The sequence below is a fragment of the Corticium candelabrum genome, chromosome 1 (assembly GCF_963422355.1).
Source record: "Corticium candelabrum chromosome 1, ooCorCand1.1, whole genome shotgun sequence".
Classification (NCBI taxonomy): Eukaryota; Metazoa; Porifera; class Homoscleromorpha; order Homosclerophorida; family Plakinidae; genus Corticium; species Corticium candelabrum.
In genome coordinates this window covers 11,704,304-11,729,429 of record NC_085085.1, presented here as the reverse complement: position 1 = coordinate 11,729,429, position 25,126 = coordinate 11,704,304, and the positions used below count along the sequence as shown (strand labels likewise).

The 25,126-nt window shown below is 42.5% G+C and overlaps 1 protein-coding gene across 1 annotated transcript; it reads right to left on the bottom strand.

The window, feature by feature from the left end:
• Positions 1-14,024: 14,024 nt before the first annotated feature.
• On the bottom strand, positions 14,025-25,086 carry LOC134184534 (A disintegrin and metalloproteinase with thrombospondin motifs adt-1-like). Its single transcript, XM_062652252.1, has 11 exons — positions 24,837-25,086; positions 24,634-24,783; positions 24,401-24,568; positions 24,169-24,345; positions 16,152-16,322; positions 15,894-16,067; positions 15,659-15,829; positions 15,127-15,303; positions 14,717-15,058; positions 14,455-14,625; positions 14,025-14,378 (listed from the first exon to the last, which is right to left on the bottom strand). The coding sequence occupies exons 1-11, from the start codon at positions 24,943-24,945 to the stop codon at positions 14,182-14,184; spliced, it is 2,007 nt and encodes a 668-aa protein (XP_062508236.1). The 5' UTR covers positions 24,946-25,086; the 3' UTR covers positions 14,025-14,181.
• Between the last annotated feature and the right edge of the window lie 40 nt (positions 25,087-25,126).

The window sequence follows — 25,126 nt, the reverse complement described above, 5'->3', positions numbered from 1 at the left end:
AACAGTGCGTTAGTGCTTTCTAGGTGTTGTTTCAACATCTTATTAGAGTGGCTCCTGTGTTACTTCTAAACATCTTTCAACACATACATGTGTACAGTCTTTTTGCTAAAACCATTTAGACAAGGATACCGTTTCTATGTACAAACGTTCTGCACTCTGCTATAAGCACGTCAATAGCCATGCCATTTTAGTCAATAATTCAGCCACCATTGCACAGCTCTGTATGAACCAGATTTGTGCATGGCTCTACTACCATCTTGCATGCGTCTGAAGCAAGACATCATCCATGCAATAACTCAAGAATTAATGAAAGGATAGATATTTCACATCCCATATAGCTAAATTCACCAGCATCTGTGACTAAAGATACACGCCGTCGTTTACCGATACGCCCACGCAAACTTGATTGCATAGCTACGCGATCAAGATAGAAGGTTGGTCTGAACTACATGCAAAGCTGGATATGACAGCGCTAGCTATTAGCAGCAAATAGCGTGGAAACAGAACGCGTACGATGGTCACGTGAGAAACACTCTGTCTGTCAACGCGCGCTAACGCTGGGAGCCTCGCTACCATCAAAATGCTAGAAGACACTTGCGAGACGTTGAGAAAATGTGCTCGTGGGTTATGAAACGGGCATGGATGCGCATGCAAGACTGAAGGGACCAACTGCATTGTATTTGTACGCTTGCACTTATCACGTGACTTAATTGCTTACCACGTGGTCATCGTATGCCCTCTATTTTCACGCTGATATGTAGCGCTCGCACGTCCAAACCTGGTTTTGCGTAAAATGTAACCTATTAATTTGGTACCTTCAACCTGAGGACAGATAACGCTTTGGTTTGCACGCGACCCGAACTCTGCTTCAACAACGAGATGGCAAAATCGCTCCGTATGTTTTCCTTATTCGTAGCGGTGACTACGCTGTAATAGCTAGCTTTGCCTGTAGTCCAGCCCAACCTTCCAACTTGATTGCGTATATCTAGAGTATGAATTATTCCCAATTCCAGTGGCACGCAGATTACATGTTATTCCATCACATCACCTCTTCCTGGTCTCATACCATGAGTCATGGCATAGTCTCTTCTTTTCCAGCTATACAAACTAGAACATCTTTGGTAGTCTTTCCTCTCCCATTCTGCCAAGGTGTCCAAGCCATCTTAGACGGTACTTACATCACTAAGTCTTCAAGTGGATCTTCAAGACCAAACTCACATGCAAGTTGTCTAGAAGTAATTCTATCAGATTTCTAGCAAATTTCAAGGCATTTGTTGTGAAATTTGGACAGATACTCTTTGCTGTTTAATGTGCTCTTGTTGCTCACTATGCTAATGACATGCAACACATGGTCAACTGTTTTCATGCTGTTGCTCTTCCTTTTGGGTTACAAAGAAACGTCGAAAAGACATATGTGTTGCAATCAGTTGCTGGTAAGAAAGAAATAGCAGAGATCATCTTTCAGTGAAGTGGCTTTGAAAAATGTTTTCTGTTTCTCTTATCTTGAAAGTGCCATTTCAAAAAGTGCAATGTTGAAAAGAACATCACAGCACAAGCAAGTGGAGGTTATAGTGCTCTTCAGATTAGACTGTGGATCAGTGAGGAATACAGATGAATACGAAAGTACAGGTTTACAAAGCAGCTGTGCATTCAACTCTCATGTTTGGGTCCCAATCATGGACCTTATACTGTACAGACATTGAAGAATTAGGAAAGTTTTACCTAGCTGCGTATGCTGTGTTTTGCAATTCTATTGGATAGAAAGAGTGCCTAACATTGAAGTTGTGAGGAGAGCTAATATGCCTGTATAGGTTGCATGCTAGAGAAATAACAATTAATAAAAATATGGACCGGTCACATAATTAGAATGGATGACAGAAGGCTACCAAATCAAGTGCCCTTTGGTCAGAGGCTGTATGCACCAAGACAAGCTGGTGGCCCTAAACTTAGATACAAGGACATGATAATGGACTCCGCTTGTCAATGCAAAATTTCTGTGGAAGTAAGACTTAGAAAATTTTTGGTGGTGTAAACACTGTGCTAAAAATTGGAGGTATTTGTGAATCACAAAAGGTGTGGATGGAGTTAGCTGATTGACAGTTGTTTCCCATCGTGTCATATGGGTGTTATTTGTGGGATTTGGAGAGAACTGATGTGAAGAGGATAATCAATATGGCTCTGAGAAAAGGTGTGAGAAGAGGATTGGGTATGAAGAGGAATGAATCAATTTGTGACCGCTTTGGAGATACATTTCAAGAATCAGTAGAAAGAATGAAGAATTTGAAATTGAAGTTCCTACAAAGGGCATTTCATTCAAGAAATGACTTAGTAAAAGGACTTCTGTTTCTGGTGGTTGACAAAAAGTTACAGTTAGGAATGTAGTAGTAAGGGTTGAAGGGTTTGTCTTGTGTTGTTAATGTATTTTACTGTGTGTTGTACGTGTGTTAGTATGCCCCCAGTGGGAACTGCATTACTGTGTGTGATGCGATAGAAATAAATATCATATTACGTGTGTTGTGCTCAACCAGATCAGTCTGATTTGTAAAGTCTATTACAAGTACCGGAAGCAAACCCTGCTTCAGAAGTACTTAGACCAAAGCGGCTGTCTAGAAAGAAGACATGACTTTACGAAAGATCCGAGTAGATCCCAGAAGCACCGTTTAGGGCAAGTGCTGCAGGTTGCGATAACCTGGAGTAATGTCCAGCAACCGTGCAATACCTGCGTGCACTGTGCCCAAAGCTTCCAAGACCACCGGAACCACCAGTGTTCGACAATGTCACATGCGGCTTATCTCCACTCGCAAGTCGCTGTACTTCGCCAACTTCTCAGCATGTTTCTTGCCAATGTTGCCATCAGCAGGACAGCTGATATCAATAAGAAGAGAAGTGTTTGTCTTTCTATTTCTGAGACAGATGTCTGGACGATTGGCTTTGATCTTTCTGGCAGTGGGGATGGTGGTATCCCACATCATAGTAATGTCATCCGTCTCCACAAGCTTATAAAGATGATGCCGATATCATCTGCTCTCCACTGGAACCCCAAAATGGCGACAAACATCCCAGTGAATGATGGAGGCCACCTGATTGCGTTGATCGGTGCAGTCCGTCAGTGCCAAAGCACTACAGTCTGCCACAATGTGGTCGACTGTTTCCAGGCCTACACTGCACATGCGGCAAGTAGGACTGACATCACGATGTAGAATCTTGCGCTCATAGTACCGAGTTCGAAGAGCTTGGTCTTGAGCAGCAACATCCAGTCCCTCAGTTGCAGCAGGAAGATTCGCTGCCTTTAGCCATCCGTATATCTCTTTCATGTCCACAGGCTGTTGCTCAGTGAGACGGCGACACTGCCCGTGCATACGCTTGCCGCTCCAGAACTGCAAACGAAGAGAACTGCAACACGTACGGTAATGTCTCGCATCTGTTTCAGGCGCTTGCTCGAAGCCACCTTCAACCGAGATGGATGCATTCCTTTGTAAATTCTGCGACTTGTCGTCCGAAGCAAGACTTCTCTGCAGCTGAGCAGTAAAGCGACAAGCCATGCGCTTGCTCCAGTGTGAAGATTTTCCGGACTCACACTCCCGTATCATCTGCATGAAAGGATCAGAACTGTCAGCAAGGTAATAGTTCAGCCTCACAATACAAGATTGATATATCGACTCAATCTGTTGTAATCTCCTACCCCCATCACTGCAAGGAGCGTACAGTCGGTCAACGTCTGCAGCAGGATGGTGGACACCATGTATATAGAGGAGCTTTCTGGTCCGTCGATCGAGCTGCTGCATATCCGTGCACCCCCAATGAATGACGCTAAAACCGTAAGTGATAACCGGTAGTGCAAATTCATTGATGGCTAGAATCTTGTTCCGATCATACAACTCAGTCCGGAAAACCGCCTTTACTCTGCGGAAGTACTCACGACGGAGTTTCTCCCGCATCATGCTGTGCTGAATACCGTTACTCTCATCTACACCCAAGTACTTGTAGACTTGACCCGGTTCCAGACACTTGATGGTGTCCGTTTTTCCTACCGTCACTCCAGAGTTGTGTCCAGATAGCCTGCCGTTGACAAAGTGTGCAACAGCACATTTGTCCAGACCAAACTTCATCTGGATGTCATCAGAGAAGGTACGAACCGTGTGCAACAACCCATCCAACTGATCAGAGTTTCTGCCATACAGCTTCAGATCATCCATGTAAAGTAGATGACTGATAAGCTGACGTTTGGCAGTCTCACCATGACCAGTGCTCATCCGGTAGCCGTAACCGGTTCTGTTCAGCTCCTTGCTCAGAGGATTGAGAGCCATACAGAAGAGAAGTGGAGAAAGTGAGTCACCTTGGAAAATACCCCTCCTGATCTGCATAAGCCTTGTCTTGATAGTACTATTCCCGCAAGAAAGCATCATCGATGTCCTCCAACTCTTCATCACACGTGACAGGAACCCGCACAAGACTGGACTGATCTTATGCAGCTGAAGGCATTGGAGCAACCAACTGTGTGGCACGCTGTCATAGGCTTTCTGGTAGTCCACCCAAGCCATGCTCAAGCTCTTGTGCCTGGTCCTACAGTCTTCGGTAAGCAGCTTGTTGATCAACAGCTGATCCTTTGCACCAAAAGATCCCTGTCGACAACCCTTCTGCTCCGGAGCCATGAGGTTTCTCTGATCCAAATGCCCTGCAATCCTCTGCCTGATGACTGAGGTGAGGGTCTTATAGAAGACAGACAGACACGTGATAGGCCGGTAATTTTTGGCCTGGTCAGTCTTGTCATTCTTAGGAATCAGAGTAGTTATTCCTTGAGACAACCAGTCGGGTACAGAGTCTGGATTCTGAACCAGCAGGTTGTAGTTACGAGTCAGATCAGTGTGAAGACACGTGATACGCTTGACCCAGAAACCATAAACATTGTCTGGACCAGGAGACTTCCAGTTCCCCATCCTTTTGAGACACGATGTGACCTCATTGTCTGAGATAGGTAACCACTGCTGCTCATCTTTCCGGTGCGTCTCGTCATCGGTTTGACGTCTCAGCCAGAAGGCAGACTCATTGTCATGTACCTCAGTTTCTAGGATACCACCCCAATACTGTTCTGTCCTTGAGACTATTATTATTATTATTATTATTATTATTATTATTTTTCGACGTCATTTACAAAGCGTCAACATTTTCCAGACAAATTGGGAAGTCATAGCTCTTTGAGCGTTTTAAATGGAAAGACAAAATTATGTCTGGACTGAAGTTTTGAAACAGAGAGAGCGAAGAAAATTAAAAGAAATTGTCAAATGTTTCGCAAAATCTTTCAGGCTCCATCACAAGTCAGTATAGAGTTCCGGATCAAATCTCGGACATCCTCATAACTGGGACACGTGTACGCCTACTTCTCACTGTGGTCTGCATTTGTTCTGTTGTTGCATTGCTAGCTCCAGCATTGACCAACTTTGTGGCAGAGAAACGTCGGTAACTATTGTACCATAGTTCCAACAAACCTCTCAGAGTGTTTTCGCCTATACTCGGACTCGAGGTATCTAATCTCGGACGACAGCTCTCATGTGGGGAAGACTAAGGGAATCTTCTCACCGGTTGGCTCATTTGAGAGGTACACGTCTCTTCTTTCTTTGCTCATTATATCTTCACTTTTATTTCTCAGACTCGCTGGCAGGATGCTGGCTCACGTGAACTAATTTCGGACCATCTCTACTGAACCAGTTTAGTGTACTGCGACAATGGAATGACAACACTAAGCATTGCAGTAACTCAATGGATTTATTCAAGTTGGTAAGAGCTTGTTGTGAAAAGTTAGACTGAAGTCTTGGCAATGTCGTAGTAAGGGTTGAAGGGAGGTTGTTTGTCTTGTGTTTTTAATGTACTCAGCGTGTGTTGTACGGGTGTTAGTATGCCCCAGTGAGAACTGCATTACTGTGTGTGATGTGATAGGAATAAGTAAATATTATTATTATATTATAGTGTAGGGGAACTTGAGGCTAGATGGAGACTGCGTGGGCGCAGAAAACTTGAAGAAGCGATATCAGGCCATTTTTGAGACTGAAATACTAATGTCGAATTGTCACCATTAGCCAGTCACCTGGATTACCTCAGTCCACAAGGGAAAACTGCATCTAGCCACATAGCCTTCTAACTTAATTATAGTTTCAATAAGTAAATTTTTACTATTGCACTTGCACTATCTGGAGACGTTATGTGGGACACAAATGAATACACATTGATGTTGGCAGTGTAAATACAATAGGTGTTCTTGTAGTTACATTATGCAAACATTATATATAGACAGATTTTGATAGTCTGCTGTAATCAGTTGTTAGTTGAGTGTCATAAATATACTCCTAGTGATCCTGTGACACAGAAATATATACACCAATGATGCTGTGCGGGTTCATTTGTACGTTCGTATTTTAATTAAGAGGGGGTGGGTGACTATAGCAAGTACAAGAATATTTCAATCTTTATTAACTTAAATTCTTTCAGTTTGTTCCACGGTGTTGGTTGTCTCGTCTGTTAATGTTGCATCCTAAAGTACTATATACTATCTGTGTACTGGTAAACTGTGATAAAGTATATTGGGCATGATGTGACAGCAAAACAGGATATTGTCAGGTTGAGACAACCTCCTCAACCTACACAATGTGGTATGTTAATATACAAAGCCCTAGCACACTGAAACACGCTTCCCATGAAATACAGATACTCTTATGGCACTGTAACAGGTGCTCAATTTTTCTGTTGGTAACGTCTAGATCTGTTAGGACGAATTGAGACCTATGTCTTGGTAGTATACCGTGAGTAGAAACATGGGGACCTTTAGGTCGAATGTTCGAGTGCGGGATGGGTGGAGGCGTAATTTATTTCGGCAAGAAACTCACATGCAATTGCTTCTCTCGACTCAAGAGTAGAAATGAGTCCCTGGTCTTTGACTGGGTTGGACAGGTACTTGTGGTCGTGAGGGTCATTTTCAAAGCTGTATCAAAGTCAATACCCAAGGGTACATCAGTGTAGCCGGAGACCTCTCCTAGAAACAGACAGGGGTGCTGTCTTCGGATAACCATCTGAAGTCGTCATCCATTTTTGGCTACGGTTGTAGTAGGCTAATCATGTGTGTTTTTATGTAGCATAATATGGTGGAAGAGCTTTACTGAGTGGTGAGTGTAAATTAAATGATGCTCAATCAAAAACTACAGTTACTGATGCTCATAATTCAATAGCTGTCTGTGTCTTTAAAGCGAAGCATGGTATGTAGTACAAGCAAGAAAACAGGACCAGCGGTGCTCTCCAGATGTTGGGCGGGCCAGGTCTTGCGTGACCAAGCCCCACTCACAATGAAAGTACAAAATTGCTAATTTATTTAACCATTTGAACCAATATTTCCGGAAGTTCTCGCCAAAGCCAGTTGGTGGAAGTCTCATTTTTCCCACCTGGCCCAGCGTGCTCCACCGACCCTGGAACACTATTGTTTTGAATTTTTGGAAATGTAGTATCATTTATTATGGCAAGGCTATGTACAAGACAAGCATGTATTATGTTATTGTTTGTAGTAGCTTCATACTTGCACTACTGTAATTAATATGTACGTGCATATACAAGATTTTTATTGGTTTGCAGTTACTTTTAATGAACAACTGTTATTTATAATATATATTGGCTCAAAATGATTTGTTTTAGTGTCAAAATTGTTAACTGATATTATTTTTAGATAATCAAAATTTATTACTTGGTTTATATATTGTCCTGAGTTGTTCTGGTAATAGAAACTTTGACTACTTCTGACGCTGTCAGTAATCACTTCATCTGAGTTGAAACATTGTCTGGCTATTAGGGAAGCTCTAACAAGGATATCAGTGGTAAATGCAGACAACCCCGCTTCCCTGTGTCACAAAGCGTCAGTCTCCTTTTTGAATAATGTATTGCTGTCGATATAAACACAATGGTGGTTTAGAGGAAGGGGCTTCACAGGTGCTATCACGTGCGTTACTTTGTATAGGTTATGTCTGCAGTCTAGGAACACGTTTTGAAGAGCACAGATGTTGATTTATTAGTATCGGTAACAATGAACTAGATTACGGTTAAACAGGCAATGCCAATGTTGTCTGGCAGTTGTCAGTGCATGTTTTAAGTGTTTCCCAATTTGGTCAATAACTATATTGAGATATGGTAACAAAACTAAACCGATGACTAGTGGACAACGTTGTACTCGCCAATAATTTTTAATGTTCACACCCCAACTAAGAAAACCACGCCTGCTCAGGCGTCGCTGCTGCAGCGTGGAGATTTAGTGTTTGCTTTCGATGTAGTGGCAAGTTTGTATGATTTGGGCTGTCAGTGAGTGAACAACTGAGAGTATATAATGCTCAGGTTAATCATCTTGTAAAGAGTTGTTCAGCGTATTCGGTAGAGTCGGGTACTCAAATTGGAACGAAGGGCACCCTGCTTTTCAAAATAAGCCTTGTGAGGACACTGATTGACAATATTATTGTTTCCATTATAACGTATTGCTTAAAGGTGGTCAAATATGAAACAGTCCAATTTTTGTTATGATTTGAAGGGACGCTCAATTACGTAACATGACAGTCTTCAGTTGTCACTGGATCAAGACTGTCTGATCTTCACGGACTTAAATTTTTGACCGCACATGTTCTTTTGAGCAATGCAAGTTACATAATATCCAAAATATGCCACTTTGTCTTGGCGTCAAAGAAAGAAATAGCTGTAACTCGATCCAGTATCAAGGCATCCGCTGCAATTTTAAGTCTATGATGGTGCAATTGTATTGGCAAGCCTGCTAGCACTGTTCACAGGAAATCCAATTCATCTATGAATAGCATACAATGCCACGCAGCATAATAACTCGTAGGCAATACTGTCAGTGACTTTGGCTGAACTGGCCAGTCTCCGTTTGCATTTGCATGATGTACAGTGTACTAGAATCCGTTCAGGCGATGCTGACACTGTGGGAAAAAGTTTCTTTTACAGGAGCGATGCATGACATTGATACCGTATTGAAGCACGTGAGGTGTCTGAACTGTTATAATTTGTTAGTGCACAGGACTGCTGTCGCTAGAAGAGGGTACAGCCTGTGTTTGACATGCAAGATACTGCCCTTTTATCAAATCAGTCCGGCTCTTCAATAAATACTACAATCCCGAGGAAACTAGCCTTGGTGCCAGACTGCTTTTTGCAAGTGAGGTGGAGGGGAGGGCGCAATTAATGAAAAAGAGCGTGCTACGAGTAAACGTGAAGGAGAGCCGTAAATTAATTAGCAGGTGTCTTGATCTGAGCCTTAAAAGATTTCCTCTCTATCAGATGAATGTTCAGAACTTACCGTTCTACAGTGTTCTAGATGATGCTTTCGAGACCGGAAGTGAATAGGATTACCGTTACGTTTGTACCCTGCCTACATTATACGTTTGATAGAACAACAGAACAATGAAAGGGGAGATGAATTCTGGAAATTGGTTCGAAATCTGTAATAAAGTCATTCTAAAATAGTATAATCAACTATACTGCTCCTGCTTCTATTGTCAACTACTTTCCGATGACTTGGCGAAAGAGTATGAACAAATAGATATGCTACAGGATGTGCAGGTATCACAAGAGAGACTGGCTGGTATCAGAAATGCGACAAAGAGGGACACGGACATGCAGCAACTGAAACGGACAATCTTACAAGAATGGCCTGACATCAAACAGACACTACCAGGATCCATTGCTGAATTTTTCAATGTGAGAGATGAACTAGTCATACAGGATAACATCATTCTCAGAGGAAACAGAGTTGTGGTACCAAGAAGTTGCCGCCCGGATATGCTACAGCGGATTCACACATCACACATTGGAGTGAATGGGTGCCTGAGAAGAGCCAGGGAGTCATTATACTGGCCAGGTATAACAGCCGAAGTGAAAACCATGTCAGCAGATGTTACATATGCCGGACCTATGAATCTAGGCAAACAAAAGAACAGTTACAAACTCGTGTGATTTCAGACAGGCAATGAGCCAAAGTTAGAGTAGATTTATTTACATTCTAAGGACGTGAATATCTACTCACAACGGATTACTATAGCAGCTATTGGGAGACAGACAGATTTCTAACTACTACGTCAGAAGAAGTTGTAAAAAAGCTGAAAGCACACTTTGCTCGATACGGAATACCAGACATACTGATGTCAGACAATGGTCCTCAATTCTCTTCTAGTTACTTTCGAACGTTTACAAGAAAATGGGACTTTACACACAAGACCAGCAGTCCAGGGTATCCACAGTCGAATGGCAAAGTCGAAAACAACATCAAAACAGCAAAAACCTCATGAAGAAAGCTTATCAAGCAAATGCAGACATGGCTGGCGATCTTAGATTATCGAAATACCCCTACACAAGGAATGACCACTAGTCCAGCCCAAAGGCTAATGATTCGCATTGCTGCCTACAGCAACATCATTATTGAGGTCCAAAGTCACTCAAGAACACGAAGATCTCAGACAATCCAAAGAACGGCAAAAGAAATACTATGATACAACAGCTAGAGACCTGTACCTGAATTAAAAGAACACCAAAATGTAAGAATTCAACCGTTTGGAAGGTCTCAAGAATGGCAGCAAGCTAGAGTGACTAAACAGCTACCCAACCGATCTTACAACGTTGATGCAGCCAATGGAAGAACCTACAAAAGAAATGGAGTTCATTTCAGAAAATCAAAAGAGACGTTTTGCAAACAGCCAAGTGGAGATAGTATTACTGAGCCAGAACTACCCAAAAAGCAAACAAAACCACCAGCAAAGACTCAAAAAACACCAACCCTTTCAAGAAAACCAATACCTCAGAAGACAGTTACTACCAGAAGTGGCAGAACAGTCAACAATCCAGTCTATCTAAAAGACTATGTTTTGAAGTAAAAGGAAACTGTTATGTTCTGTTTTGTTTTAGCAGTAACGTAGATCGAGTTGCGATAGAGTATAGAAGCATAAAAAGTAAAAGGGATGTAATAGGATATAATTAGATTATAGAATTGTATAAGTAGTAATCATATATCACAATACAATCAGTCCTATAGAGTATGCCTGCGGAGCACACTAAATGTTACAGCTGTATCCCCCACTGCAATGCCACTATCCCGCAGCGGCGTAGCCAGTTCAAGATTTGTGGGCACACTAAAATATTTTCTCAAATCTGTATTGCTACTCTTAATTTAACCGTTTACCTTTTCGCTTGTTGAGCTTAATTCTACTGTTTTTTGTCCACCTCTCTACAGCGCATATCCCTTTGTATGGCAAGAAGCGCTAGGCTAGTTGATCTGTCTTGTCCCATTCCAGCCCTAGGGTAGGTCTTCAGTCTTTCCAAACATGAAAACGAACGTATATGACGCGGTAGAGACATCTAATGTGAACACAATTTGTAAGACTTTGTGCAGGTCTACGAAAGCCTTCTTCACTGTCAAGAGATGGTACATGTATATCGATGATATTGATCGATGGCACGTGACAACGGGGTTAGGCAATTTACTTTACGGAAACCAGAAGCAATTTAATTAATATTATTTTCATTATCATCATTGTCACGCGCATTAACAATCACTAATGACTAGCTAATCCTAGAATTTGAAAGCATTGGTTGCAATTTGCAAACCATTGGATCAAAATTTAAAAATTAGCCAAATTTTGGGGGCACGTGCCCCCAGCAGGCCCCCTCATCTACGCCACTAAATAATACCGATATCGATACCAACACCGACATTTCAATTCTTTGTGGTGGTATCGTTGAATGCTACCTGTGTTGTCTACATTCTTTCAGGAATCCTCCAACAGCCTCAATTTGTCCGGGTACTTGTTTGCAGATGCTTAGATAATGTGTATACGTTATTAGGCTTGTACCGCCTCCCGCAACGATTTTGGACTATATTCTATTATTTATACGACGCCATACTGCTGTCTATTTTAAAGTTTTGAGATCGCACTGGAACCAGATGCTACGGACACAAGTCATGCATGACAACCGTGTTCGCAGTCTAGAACCATGTCATTTTTAATTAACTTTTGAGGGGATATAGACCTACGCGAGTTACCGAAATCCGATACCGATACTGCTGTACCGCTCAAATACGCGGTATCGGCGCCAATACCGATACTGCATACTATGCATACTATCGGTATATAGAAGACTCCCTAAACTAAACAGCTCAACCGCTTTCACTCTGCGTAGCTATGTATGTGGTTCGTCGGTTGAATGGATGGTGACTATGCTGATCTGTTCGGATTGCGTCACGCTTCTAGTCTGTCTAGTGCAAAAGCATGTGCTTTTCCTGACACACTAAAGTTATACGAGCGCTTAGTAAAACAGACAAGCTGACACTTTCAGACGGTAAACAATTCATCGCCTGCGCTACGCATGGAGGCAGTAAGTTCTTTCAGATCGTCAGGCGGTCGACATCGAGCTGGTTCCAGACTGTCATCTGTACATACTCCGCGACATCAACAACAGTCCATTTGAGCACAATGGAACATTCGAGAGCTGTGCCTATTAGCACTTGAAACAAAACAAAAAAAAACATTCGCCACGTTTCGCTAGTCATCATATCCGGAGAAAATAGGCATCCGGAATTCGATATAGTGAGGCACATTTCATTATATTTAGAAACGGTTCCATTTGACGAGTCTTCTGTCTAATAAAATACTATACCACAACAGTGCAGGTCAGTTTTATCAGGACCTTGCGCAAGATGCATTAGTGTCCGTTTTTTGTTCGTCAGCAGGAAAATTGTATTCGTACGCGCGGTGACCGATGCTCTGCACGAACAGAGCTACAAACACAACTGAGCTGTACAGGATTAATCTGCTCACTTTATACGTTTAGGTCTAAAATTTTAATTTCTAATCATGTTTGCAATTTAGCAGGTAAACAAATAGATTTGTTAGCATCAACACACTCTTGACATTACTTGTGTCAAATAATGAGTGTGCAAACATAGTTCACCTACTAAATTGCATATACGTGTAATAGTCAAGAGTCTTTATCGCGAATTACACCATATGAACTGGCTTTATCGAGTGTAGTTTTTCTTCTTCAACAGAACAACTACTTCACTTTCAATTCACAGCAGCGCGACAAATGCAATTATTGAAGAGACTGCAATAAATTGTTTGTATTTTGTGCTCACAGTGATGCACGAGCCAAGTCAGCAGTCATTCAGCTGCGTGACTGTTAGCAAGAAACCGAAACGACGGTTACTGAATAGTATCTGGTTGTATACCTCGTCCTACGTAATTTGAAATATGTGCATATTAAATATAGTCACAACTTTATAGTAGCAGGTCTTACCTATATCTGTAGCAGGTGCTCCAATACCAGAATCCACACGAAACAGTATAGGAGCTACTATAAGAAACTTGTCTGCTGGCCTTGATGTACTTGAAGCATTGCCCTAGAGATAATCAATTAATAAGATAAAATAAGCCATTCTTGTAGACTTGATACGCAAACACTTACTGTTGCAGCAATACTTAGTCGAATAGGATAATCCGCTGCAGCTTCCACCACACGAAGGAGAAGGATTAGTGCATGTGCGCCTCCTGATTCGCGTACTTTTACCGCACGTAGCTCTGCAAGTCGACCACGACGACCAACCAGACCATCCGCCGTGAACTGTTTCGACAAAGGTTAATGAGTGGCAAGGACAAATATAACCAGTTAGACAGCAGATACACTTACCAGGACAACAGCGAAGGTAACAAGATTTTGTAGATCTTGAAACTCCACTGCACGAACTGCCGCCACAGCTCGCTGACGGATTGTTACAATATCTTTGTCTAGTGAGTTGTCCATAACCACATCGCGCTGAACACGAAGACCATGAAGACCAACTTCCCCAACCACCTCTCACTGATTCGACACAAGATCAACGAGTTGGCAAGAAACAACACGACTTTAGATTGTATGGGCTGAGCGGGTATACACTTACCAGGACAACAGCGAAGGTAACAAGATTTTGTAGATCTTGAAATTCCACTGCACGAACTGCCGCCACAGCTCGCTGACGGATTATTGCAATATCTTAGTCTAGTGCGTCTTCCGGAACTGCACGACGCCGAGCACGAAGACCACGACGACCAACCTCCCCAACCACCTCGCACTGATTTGACAAAAGTTGCAACGAATGACAAGAAATGACGCGCAAATTAACTAGTTAATTGAGCAGGCGCACTTACCAGGACAACAGCCAGCGTAGCAAGATCCTGTGATTACTGAAGATCCACTGCACGAACTGCCGCCACACCTCGGTGACGGACTGCTGCATGATCTTCGTCTAGTGCGACTTCCATAACTACACGACGTTGAGCACGACGACCACGAATACCAGCTGCTCCAACCACCTCGTACTGTTTCAACAGAAGGTCAGAGCAGAAATCAACACGACTATACAGTTGCACAAACTAGTTAAGCAGTCAAACTTACCAGGACAACAACCAGCGTAGCACGATTTTGTCGATCTTGAAGATCCGCTGCACGAACTACCACCACAGCTCGGTGACGGACTGTTGCATTCTCTCTCATTAGAGCGTGTTCCATAACCGCACCACGCTGAGCATGAAGACCAGGACGACCAACTTCCCCAACCACCTCGTACTGTTTTGACAAATATCAAATTCACAGCGAACAGCAAATTTTAAAGCGTCGAATTAGATTGCAAACTGGTGAAACAGTTATATACACTTACAAGGGCAACAACCAGCGTAGCACGATTTTGTCAATCTTAAAGATCCGCTGCACGAACTACCACCACAGCTTGGTGACGGACTGTTGCATTCTCTCTCTCTAGTGCTTGTTCCATAACTACACGACGCTGAGCAGGAAGACCAGAGAGTCCAAACGCTCCAGCTGCCGTCAACAGCACAGCACCCAGTGTTGCAACTGCTTGTTTGATGATCATTCCCGACGCAGTGGAGACCATTGTTCCAAGGCCTCGGATTATCGCAGCGTCTGTATCTCGTTCTCTGACCTCCACCGCAAGTTTTAGTGCATTGTGTATAGCTAAGCCATTCTCCCCAACTACCGTCCACTAGAAAAAAGATTAAAACTGTTAGACTAGAGATTAATCTGTTGGATGCGCGTAATTAATCCATTTACCTGGACACAAGAGGCCACCACAAGGTCTCGTGACTGTGTCATGTCCGGGACAAGTTCGTCCGTCATTTGAAGGAGGTGGGGAGTCGCATTTCCTTCGCCGCTGCTGATTTGATCCTTGGCATTTGTCTTGATTGCAAAATGGAGTCCACTCACTCCAACTACTCCAATGGCCGTCCACTGTACAGCAACACTTGTTGTAACATTACTAACAAATGTTTTAGCACTACCCGAAATAATCTTCTAGTATTGATACTTCATGAAGTTAGTCTATTTCTAACGAGATTTGGTATATTTTATTTGCGGGACCCATGGACTAGAAGCTGTGAAAGCTAAGACACTAAGGTGATGTGACTAGATAACAGGGTATTGCCAGACTTGCGACGGTTGTCGTTTGGCCAAAGCATATTATTGTCCTCTATTTTCGACACTGACCTTCATTTCGTTTCAATGTGTCTAAACTGTCACTATAGTTGGGTCTAAAACTAGTTATAACACAAAACTCCTATAACGTCAGAATTGTGATGTTGCATACCTGGACATGAAAATTTGTTACACTTTGTGTACTGACTGTTCTCTCCAGGACATCGTTGCCCTCCAAAATCAGGTCTTGGATTTGTACAGCTCCTCACTCTCAATGTTTGGCCACCATCACATGAATGAGAGCAAAACTGCCAAGTCGACCACTCAGTCCAACCTCCATTTACTATAGAAACAACTCCAATTAGACCTTCTCGAGAACAGTAAGCGAGATATTTGTGAGTACTGACCGGGACAACTTTGACGGTTGCAATCGCGACGATCGACATCGAATCCGGAGCAGGTTCGTCCTCCGTGTTGAGGCTTCGGGTTCGAACAAGAACGCCTTCTACTTCGTTGCCCTCCAGGACGACACGAACGAGAACATGCACTCCACGTTTCCCAATACGACCACTCACCGTTCACTAGTGATAGAAAGAGCAGCGTTACGTTAATTAATTAATTAATACAGGTAGCACATCGCAATTCAATGCCATTTTCTAACATACCCGGACATGCTTGTGAATTGCAGACTGATGTCTGATATGCAAATCCAGAACAACTCTTTCCTCCATATCGAGGCTTTGGGTTGTTGCAAAATCGTATCCTAGTCTTCGATCCTCTCTTGCAGCTTCTAGTACACGGGGACCACGAATTCCAGGCATTCCAATTGCCATTCACTAAATTCAACATTAATTAACATAATATAGTGTAGTGTGTTGATACTTTTATTGTAGCGCATATTACTTAGTAAAGCACGCTAACAATGGGTTTTACAAAAGTAGAATAAATCATTCACTCTTGTATTCCGTTCACTCGGCTGTGGCGTTGCCACATGCGCCAACTTACATTTGGTGACAGGAGTAAACTTTTGTTATGCTTAGCTAAAGACACTTCGCAAGCGATTGATGCTTTGGGTAAATTTCTTTCATTTCTTGACCGTGTCTCCCTTTGGACATATTTGAAAAGATATGAAGTAAACATAAAAGCGTTGGCTCTTGCCTCGCGACTTGAAGGACCGGCGTTTGAAAACTATGGACGAATGACTGACAAGGAAGAAACAACCTATTCGGCAAGTAAAGCCTCGTTAAAACGGAAGTTCCTGTCCGGAGGAGACAACCAAATGCAAGCGGTGAGAGAATTAAGACAGCGTAAATGGACAGAAGGTGAGGAACTGATCGAAGCGTTTGTTCATGAAATAGCTATAGATTGGTTGACCTGGCTTACCCGGACACTTGCGCGAGACGCATTTCTAGAGAGTTTGCGTTTCAACTAACTAGACTCATCCAGTATGACAAAATCGATACGAGAACTTACAGATGTGGTCCATCACTTACAGTTGGCTGGAATTCAAACAATCGCGCATTCATCGATCGCATTCACCTGTAAGTCATATTTCGGAACCGGAAACGCAGTCATTTATGAAAGCCGCCGAAATTCAGTCATTTCACAAGCCTAAAAATATATCTTCCAATTAGTGAGCAGCCGTCAGCAACCGTCTTGACAATCAGGAAGATGTAACGTAAGTCGTGATTGTAGAGGAAACTAAAAGACGTTTCTGTTATATTTGTAGCAATCCGGAACACATCTGACCGAATTGCCCGCACATTCAAGATTGCCACCGTTGTCTAAAACCGGAACACTTTGCTAGAAATGGTACAGCTCCAGGCCCTGCGTCAAAAATCGTGTAGAACAGGCAAAGGAAGGCCATGTTTCAAATCTTACAACCGCTAGACAAAGACTCAATTTGGTAGGGGCTACAATTTATGATCGAAACCACGAGTTCCTAGTAGATACAGGTGCGAATATTAGCCTGTTACCGTACAGCGTCGTGGAGGCCAATAATTTAACGGTAAGACGTCGTATTGTTGATGGATCTGCTCCCCGATGCGAAGGCATGACTGTTGACTTTACTCTAACAATTGGTCCGTGTAAAGTCTCAAATTCATTCTATGCAGTCAGAGGACATGAATACGGTATGATAGTTTCTTGGGGACGGACATACTGGCAGATGTAAATGTTTAAATTGACGTTGCAACGAAAAGTCTCTATTTGCATGGTCACAAGGTTTCCACTTTCGAAAAGTGTTGGGGTGGCTACTATACAGTTTGGTTTGTCTGGTAATATTTGGTAGAGTCTATTCACCAGACAGAGTTCTAATTTCACCAGGACAAGAACTGACTATATGGGGAAGAGTCCATTCGAACATTCCAACAACGTAGACGAGTGTAGTAGAGATACTGGATAAATCAACTGAACGGTCTGGTTTACTGGAATGTGCACCGGCAGCGGAAGGGGGTAAAGAGAAGAATGTCCCTGTTCGCGTCTTGAATGTTAATAAAGACTCAGTGACCGTTTATCAAGGCCAATCGCTAGCTGATTTTACTGACGCTATGATGAACGAAGACAAAACACGCGACGATGAAACAAAAACTGGTAAGATAACATAAGATCCCATAACAGCACGACGCGATGATAGGAGAGTCATTGTCTACGGAACAGAAAAATCGCCTTGAAAATTTACTACGGCATAGCAAAGTGTTCGCTTACCCAGGCTAAGATGGACATGTAACCCACATTGAGCACATGAACCATTCCGTTAACAACGGACAATCCGATTGCATGTAGTCCTCGCAGCCTGCCAACGAAATGGAAAGCTGGAGTTGAAGAAGTACAGGACTGCAAAGACGAGGGTGCACGATACGACCATCCGAATCGGTCTACGCAGCACCTGTGTGCCAAATTAGGAAAAAATGACGGTTTAATACGTCTCTGTGTAGATTATCGCGCCCTCAACTTCAAGATGAAAGCTACAGCTATTCCAACAAGAAAAATCTAATAAAAGTTGGGAATCGATGGCAGGAGCCCAATTTTTCAGCCACATTGGTCTGACGCACGAATACTACCAGGTGCCCATTTCTGAGAACGACAAAGAAAAGACGGCCTTTTAAGCCCCATCGAGCCTCTAAGAATTCAATCAATTTTTTGGGATTGAAAGTCGCCCCAGCTATGTTTTGTAGAATGATAGCTTCTGTCTTTCGGCCATATTCTCCCCACAACTCGTACTGTATATGGACGATCTTTGTGTTTTGTCGCCTTTGTTCGATGATTATCTCAAACGATTATAAGACACTTTCAAGACACTGTTGAAATATGGCCTGCCAATTGAAGCTAAGAAATGTCAATTTGCAATGACTGAAATTATCTTCTGTGTCCTACAAGTGAGCAAAGATGGACTAAGCCCAGATTAAAAACAGCCGCAATTGCGAAGATTCCAAACCTTCAAACATCAAAGAGTTTAGAATGTTTTGGGTACGGTGGGCTGGTATCGAAGATTCATACCAGGGTTTGCATCCATCGCTAAACCAATGTATAGCCATTTGGAGGGTAAAAGCCTTTTCATGGCAACACAAATGTGAAATCACCTTCAACACTTTAAAAGAGAAGTTGATTTCTAATACAGTTCTGAGTTACCCACATCCAGAATAACGTATGTTATCACAACAGATGCTTCCATCGGCGGGATAAAAGCATGCAGAATTATCCCTACAGACACCAGAAGAGATAAGACCATGCAGCCGTCTATTTCAGCAAGACACACTTTCCAAATCAGAAAAGAAGTATTCTGTATATGACAAAGAATTTCTGGTCATTGTAATGGATATCCAATGTTTTCGCCATCATCTCATAAGAACTAAGTTTCGTCTAAGAACTGATCACCGCCTAATAAAACTTTTTGGCGAATATCAAATATTCGCTGGGGGAAACGAGCTAGATGTATTATGCGATTGGAAGAATATTAATTCACTGTAGAATATATAAATAGTTAAGAAAATGCTATGGCTGATACTGTAAGTCAGCTAGAACACGAGAACACTTGAAATTAGACGAATCCGAGGAAGTCTGTCAGAACACTAACTCTGGAAAACCGATCCCCGCGTTTTGAACTCCGACAGCAGCACTGTAAGTAGCCAGTAGAAAAGACGACTGGTCTATGGAAGAATTTATAAAAATTAAGGCACAACAAAGAGATCTTAATGCTCTCCGTGTTCCCGCGTTATTCTTATAGTACAGGCACTATATGGTTTGACCTTAAGCAAATTGCAACACAAACTCTCTCAACTGTTTCCTACACAAAACAGTGTGGTCTATAACATACTAAAAGTCATAGTGAATTCTTTGAGGGGAAGTGAGCGTATCATCTCTGGTAGCATTGAAATCAAGTGACCTCCAAACTATGTCTAACTTACAGTTCTTCAGAAACACGGATATCCCAATGGGTACTGTAGAAACACTATAGTGAAGAACAAATACCTCACTCGAGACTTGTTCAAGGCTTCTCCGTCGGCGATTAGACTAGAACGTGATCGAAATAGCCGTCGTTTTGAGATGATGGTCGTGCTCTCATGTAGAAACTACTCTGGCAAGGTTACGATTATCTCTCTGAAACAGTCTACCTTTTGGCTTCTCCGTTACTCACTTTTTCAGACCATGACCTAAATCACAGATAGAAGCTGGCGTCAAAAGTTCCGTTATGCCCGGGAATTTCACGTTTGTCAATTAACGTGGCAATGCAATGGACGCGTTAGAAGTGTCTAAAGATTGTATCATCTGCAATCAGCCTTTAGAAGGGACATCACCAACTGTTACTCTGGGAGGAAAGGGAAGTGCAAGTATCAAAATAATTGCAACACAGACTTTTTTATGTGTTTCGTATACATAAAAGTGTCCTCTATAACAAACTCAAAGTCTTAAGGAATATCTGCAGGGGAAAGTGTCAAAAAGTGGTCATACGCTAACATAGTAGTTGTAGTACACCACCTTTTATTGCATTGATATATATATATATATATATATATATATATATATATATATATATATATATATATATATATATATACATACATACATACATACATATATATATCAATGTTTTTGGGATTGTAAATATGTTTAAAATTTCTGGGTTTTTTCAACTAATTACCTGTAAAAAGTATAATAAGTAGATAACAGACTTGTTTGGGTATCTTTCCAGTCACGAGATTTTCTAGTCTTGGTTATATCCATTTTTTGCTCTCTTGTGTTGTAGCTAACTACAGTCAGCTCTTGCATGGCACAGTTCACTTCAGCACAAGCTGGCGTGGACAACAACCATGTCAGGCGTTAATTGCTGCTCAGTCATCCCTCGTCCTCTTGTCAGACCCCAGCCGGTCTTCAGGCTTCTCATGAGCACCTGCTCGATGATGAGATCCGAGGACAAGCCAGCCCAATGACAATCACTTCTCATCACACGGAGACCTTCTCTAAAATGTTGATACACATCTGGATGCTCATTGTGGAGATTAGATATTTGCTGCAGATATATCTATGCAGATTTTGTGTAGTGGTTGTGCCCACATGCGGCCAAGTAAGGAAGCATTTATGAAACAGTTTGGACATGCAATTCCCAGCGGCCAGTATGCTCTGCCGGGATATACTTAAGTATATCAACCATATCCATGTACTGCAACCAAAGTGTAGCAGTCCCAGATGACTTCAGGAATTTGGTTTCTCTTTGAAGAGCATCACCAATTCTGGTTATTCACCAGACTGGCAAACTTGATCTGCAGACACTGAACCTTTCATCACTTTCTCATAGAGAACAACAGCTTTATCCAGGTCTGGATGTCTAGCAGACTTCTCATGTGATGGCGTTGTAGCTAAAACTCTTCTGTTTTCACATTTCCAGATTATGGGTCATCTGAACTTCTGGGTAAAGACACATTAAATGTTTTGGCCAGCATCAAAGCACTGGGAACTGCATCAACAATAAGATGTCCCCGTACTGCTCGAGAAATTGCCTTGCCAGTAGGCATGTGCATTACTGCATTGGGTGCGTAAATCAATTGCCACAATTCTTGTAATCCAGATGCAGCCATGAGATGGCCAAGAAATACACCCAAGCTAATTCATTTCTATATGAAAACCTCCCAGACAAAGGATAATATCTTTCAATTCACTTTACACTGGCTCAGTTACAATAATCCTCAGAGACTTCCAAACGAGTGGTTGATCAAACGTGATAATGAGTGTAATATTGTGGGGACGTGCATGCTTACATACATATTTCAGTGTTGAGTAGACACATGGCACATCATTGGGATTCATGTCGATCATTGGTAGAAACATCACAGACGATCTCTCAGGGTGATTGCCTTGATGCACAAGTTGCATCGTTCCAGACCACATTGGCTTTGGCAATCCAGTTATGATGGAAGTCTTCCAAAGAATATCACGATGTGCTGTTTGATGTCTCCACTGATGATAGCCTTTGTGAGATTTTCCACTGCTTTGATGTCGTCCCCAATCAGTTTAACAGCAGTTTCTACTATCTTCATTTTTTCAGTGTCAAGATCAGCTCTGCTGACTGTAGAAGTCATGGAGCACCGCTTTGGCCTTTTTCTGAAGGTATCGACTTTTGGCTTACCATTGATCTCAGTTTCAATGACAGTATCTCCAAAATATTCCTGGAATTTCTGCTGCATGTGTGGGTAGCTGTATGCACCGTGTTCTGAGTCAGCCAGATTATCTTCCATATGGCTAATTACATCATGGATCGTGATCTGTTCGTTATCATTTTCTTCAAGAAAACTAGCAACCTCCATGAATGCATTTGTTCTTTCTTTATCTTTTGGGCAACCTAATTTTGCCCTTTTCATTTCATGCTGATAAGTTGCTGGTATTTGTGTCTTCATACGAAATTTACATTACACCCTCCGTGGTACACTTCATCTGCAGTATGAAGATCATGAACATGCAAAAGTCTTGCTTGTACAGCATCTGACCAGGTATCACTTCTTTCATGACACATTGCTAGAATTGTGTCCCTCAATTCAACCCTTTTCACAGGGAAAACAATAGAACTTCTTCTCTTTCTGCCCAACGTCGCTGGTGTGCCACAGAAGAAACAGTCCGTGCTGAAGTTAGACTGCTTTTCTGCTGACCCAAGTTGATGCCTTGCAGGGTCTACAGCTGCACCATGACTTTTCTTGCTTAGTTTAACAATTCTGGCCATTTGTTGAGGGTTGCAGTATTTTCGACGGCATTCTTGGTGTACTTGTTGCCCAGCCATAGAGTGGATAGTATTAGCCCACACCAGCTCACCACATTGATATTGATGGAAAACAAGCTTCGAATTGTTGTTAGCTTTTCTTCTTTTGTACTGCCTTTTGTTCCAGTTTGTCTTGACTCTGCTGTAAAGCGACTCAGCTTACATATTTGAGAATGTCTATCCGTCAAAACTACCAAGATTCCGGCGGATTGTGGCCTAGGAATCACGTCTGCGGTAGCATGAATTATTGTTCTAGGATCCTGCTTAGAAATGACCTTGTAGGTTGTGGTGGCGATAGATTCATGAAATGTCGTATTGTAGCCACACTATATTTCTAGAAGGCCGTTCTGCCAATCTAATTGATTTGAAGCAATAATTTAGACAAGATTTCATCCAAGGAGCGATTTAAGCGTTCAATCGAGCCAAAATCAAACGGTCGAGTCGGACTTTGACTAGATTGCTTCCGACGGCCAGAAATAAGACTTTGGCGGCCTGAAACGAGATGTCCTTGAGTTTGTTTATTCAACTAACCAAGTATGCGGATGTGACGTGGATCACCCGCCACTGTTCCTAATTCCCAAATCTGCATGGTACGTGCATAAAGATGAGCCGGGCTGTAGTCGGAGTAAGCCGAATCACCGGGCTTCTTGCATGTGCGTCCGTCTGTCCGTCCGTGTGTCACAGAAAGCGCATCTTCTTCGCAGAAGTGCCGGCATTCTACAAGACTATATGATGACTACAGACGCTACTACGTGACAAGGGTCTGATATGGGAATGCTAGAGACAGAACTCTCTGGCTCGAGTGACAACTGCAAAAGGGTAGAGTGCAAAATGTGTCAGCTGGTGCGTAGAGTGTGGGTCTGTATACAGGAGAGTCGGTGCTTCTAACGCACGCTAAGTAAGCACGGCTGTAGCCACAGCGGGAACATTGAAAACTTGCCAAATAATTTTAGTCGCTCCTCACTAACACCTTTAGTACAGCAACTTTATGACCTCAAATATTCTATACAAGAGTACTGCACGTCAGTGTATACACACACACACACACACACACACACACACACACACACACACACACACACACACACACACACACACACACACACACACACACACACACATGTATATATGTATACATATATATAGTTATGTTAGATATCCATGAGTAGATGGAACTGAATGACATGTGCCCGTCATCAAGAAGTAAGGACGTTCAACGGCAAATACTGCTACTTTAGAAACAATTTGATCACAGTGACACGGGATATGGCAAACAAGTTATCAGGGATTTGCGTTTTCTCCGCCTTTAAGCGTAAACATGGAAGTTATTTATACATTGCTACCGCCCATAGAGCGGGATTCTGCTAGCATGTTCAATAATATACGGTATATTTTCAAGACTTTAATTAGTGCTACAGCGAATCTTTTTTTCTTACCTGAACATTCAATCTTGTTGCATATCTCATTCTCATTGTTGTGGCCACTGCAGGTATGGCCGCCGCACTCTGGTGGTGGACTGTCACACTTTCTCGTGCGTAAATGCCTGCCGAAAGGACGACCGCACTTTTTACTGCATTCTGACCAAGAACTCCAACCACTCCATTCTCCGTTCACTAAGACGCCAAACAAATTATCATCATGAATGCCAAACGTGGCAAAGAGCGTCACCTGGGCAGCATTCGTTGTTGCATAACTCCGGTATTCGACTCTTTCCCGCACACGAACGGCCTGCATCATTAGGAGGTGGATTATTACATTCTCTAAATCTCCAACGATAGCCACCGCCACAAGTCTTTGAACATGCAGTCAAGTTCCAGTCACTCCACTGGCCATCAACTACATGCACATAAATATCCTAGTTATCCATACATAGTGGAAAAGCGCTAACTAGAGCGTTATACCAGGACAGGGAATTTGGTCACTGCATGTGCGTGTCTCTTTCAGACCAGAACAAGCCTCGTCGGGTGATGAGCATTGCTTTCTGCGAACTTGAAGTCCTCCGCTGCATGTTCGAGTACAAGCAGACCACTGACTCCACGAAACGAGTTGCACTTTATCACAGCATACAGTTAGCTAGTTAATTTGAAAGACGTTAACAAGATACCTGAATTATCCATGTTCATTCGAAGATGACGTCGAGACCGTCCAGCTTCATTCTCAGCAACGCAAGTGTAATCTCCAACGTCCGCTTGCGTGAAGTCTACTACGTTCATTTCACCATCTATGACTTCGTGCCTCACCTTTCTGCTGTTTAGCGTCCACTCGACTTCGGGCGAGGGAAAGCCTGAAGCTACACACGGAATAGTCAAAGTGGATGCACTAGGAATGGCTATGTCTGTGATATTGTGTGGCCAGGGCTCAATATGTGGAAGAACTATGAAAGAAGAATTGACT

What these genes read in the sequence shown, in the direction of transcription:
- LOC134184534 (XM_062652252.1), bottom strand. Translation starts at nt 24,945, where the DNA reads ATGAACGTAGTAGACTTCACGCAAGCGGACGTTGGAGATTACACTTGC. An exon ending in AATGAACATGGATAATTCAG is followed by an intron (nt 24,784 to 24,836) that starts GTATCTTGTTAA and finishes GCTGTGATAAAG; the next exon opens with TGCAACTCGTTTCGTGGAGT. An exon ending in CAATTCACAAGCATGTCCGG is followed by an intron (nt 16,068 to 16,151) that starts GTATGTTAGAAA and finishes TTCTATCACTAG; the next exon opens with TGAACGGTGAGTGGTCGTAT.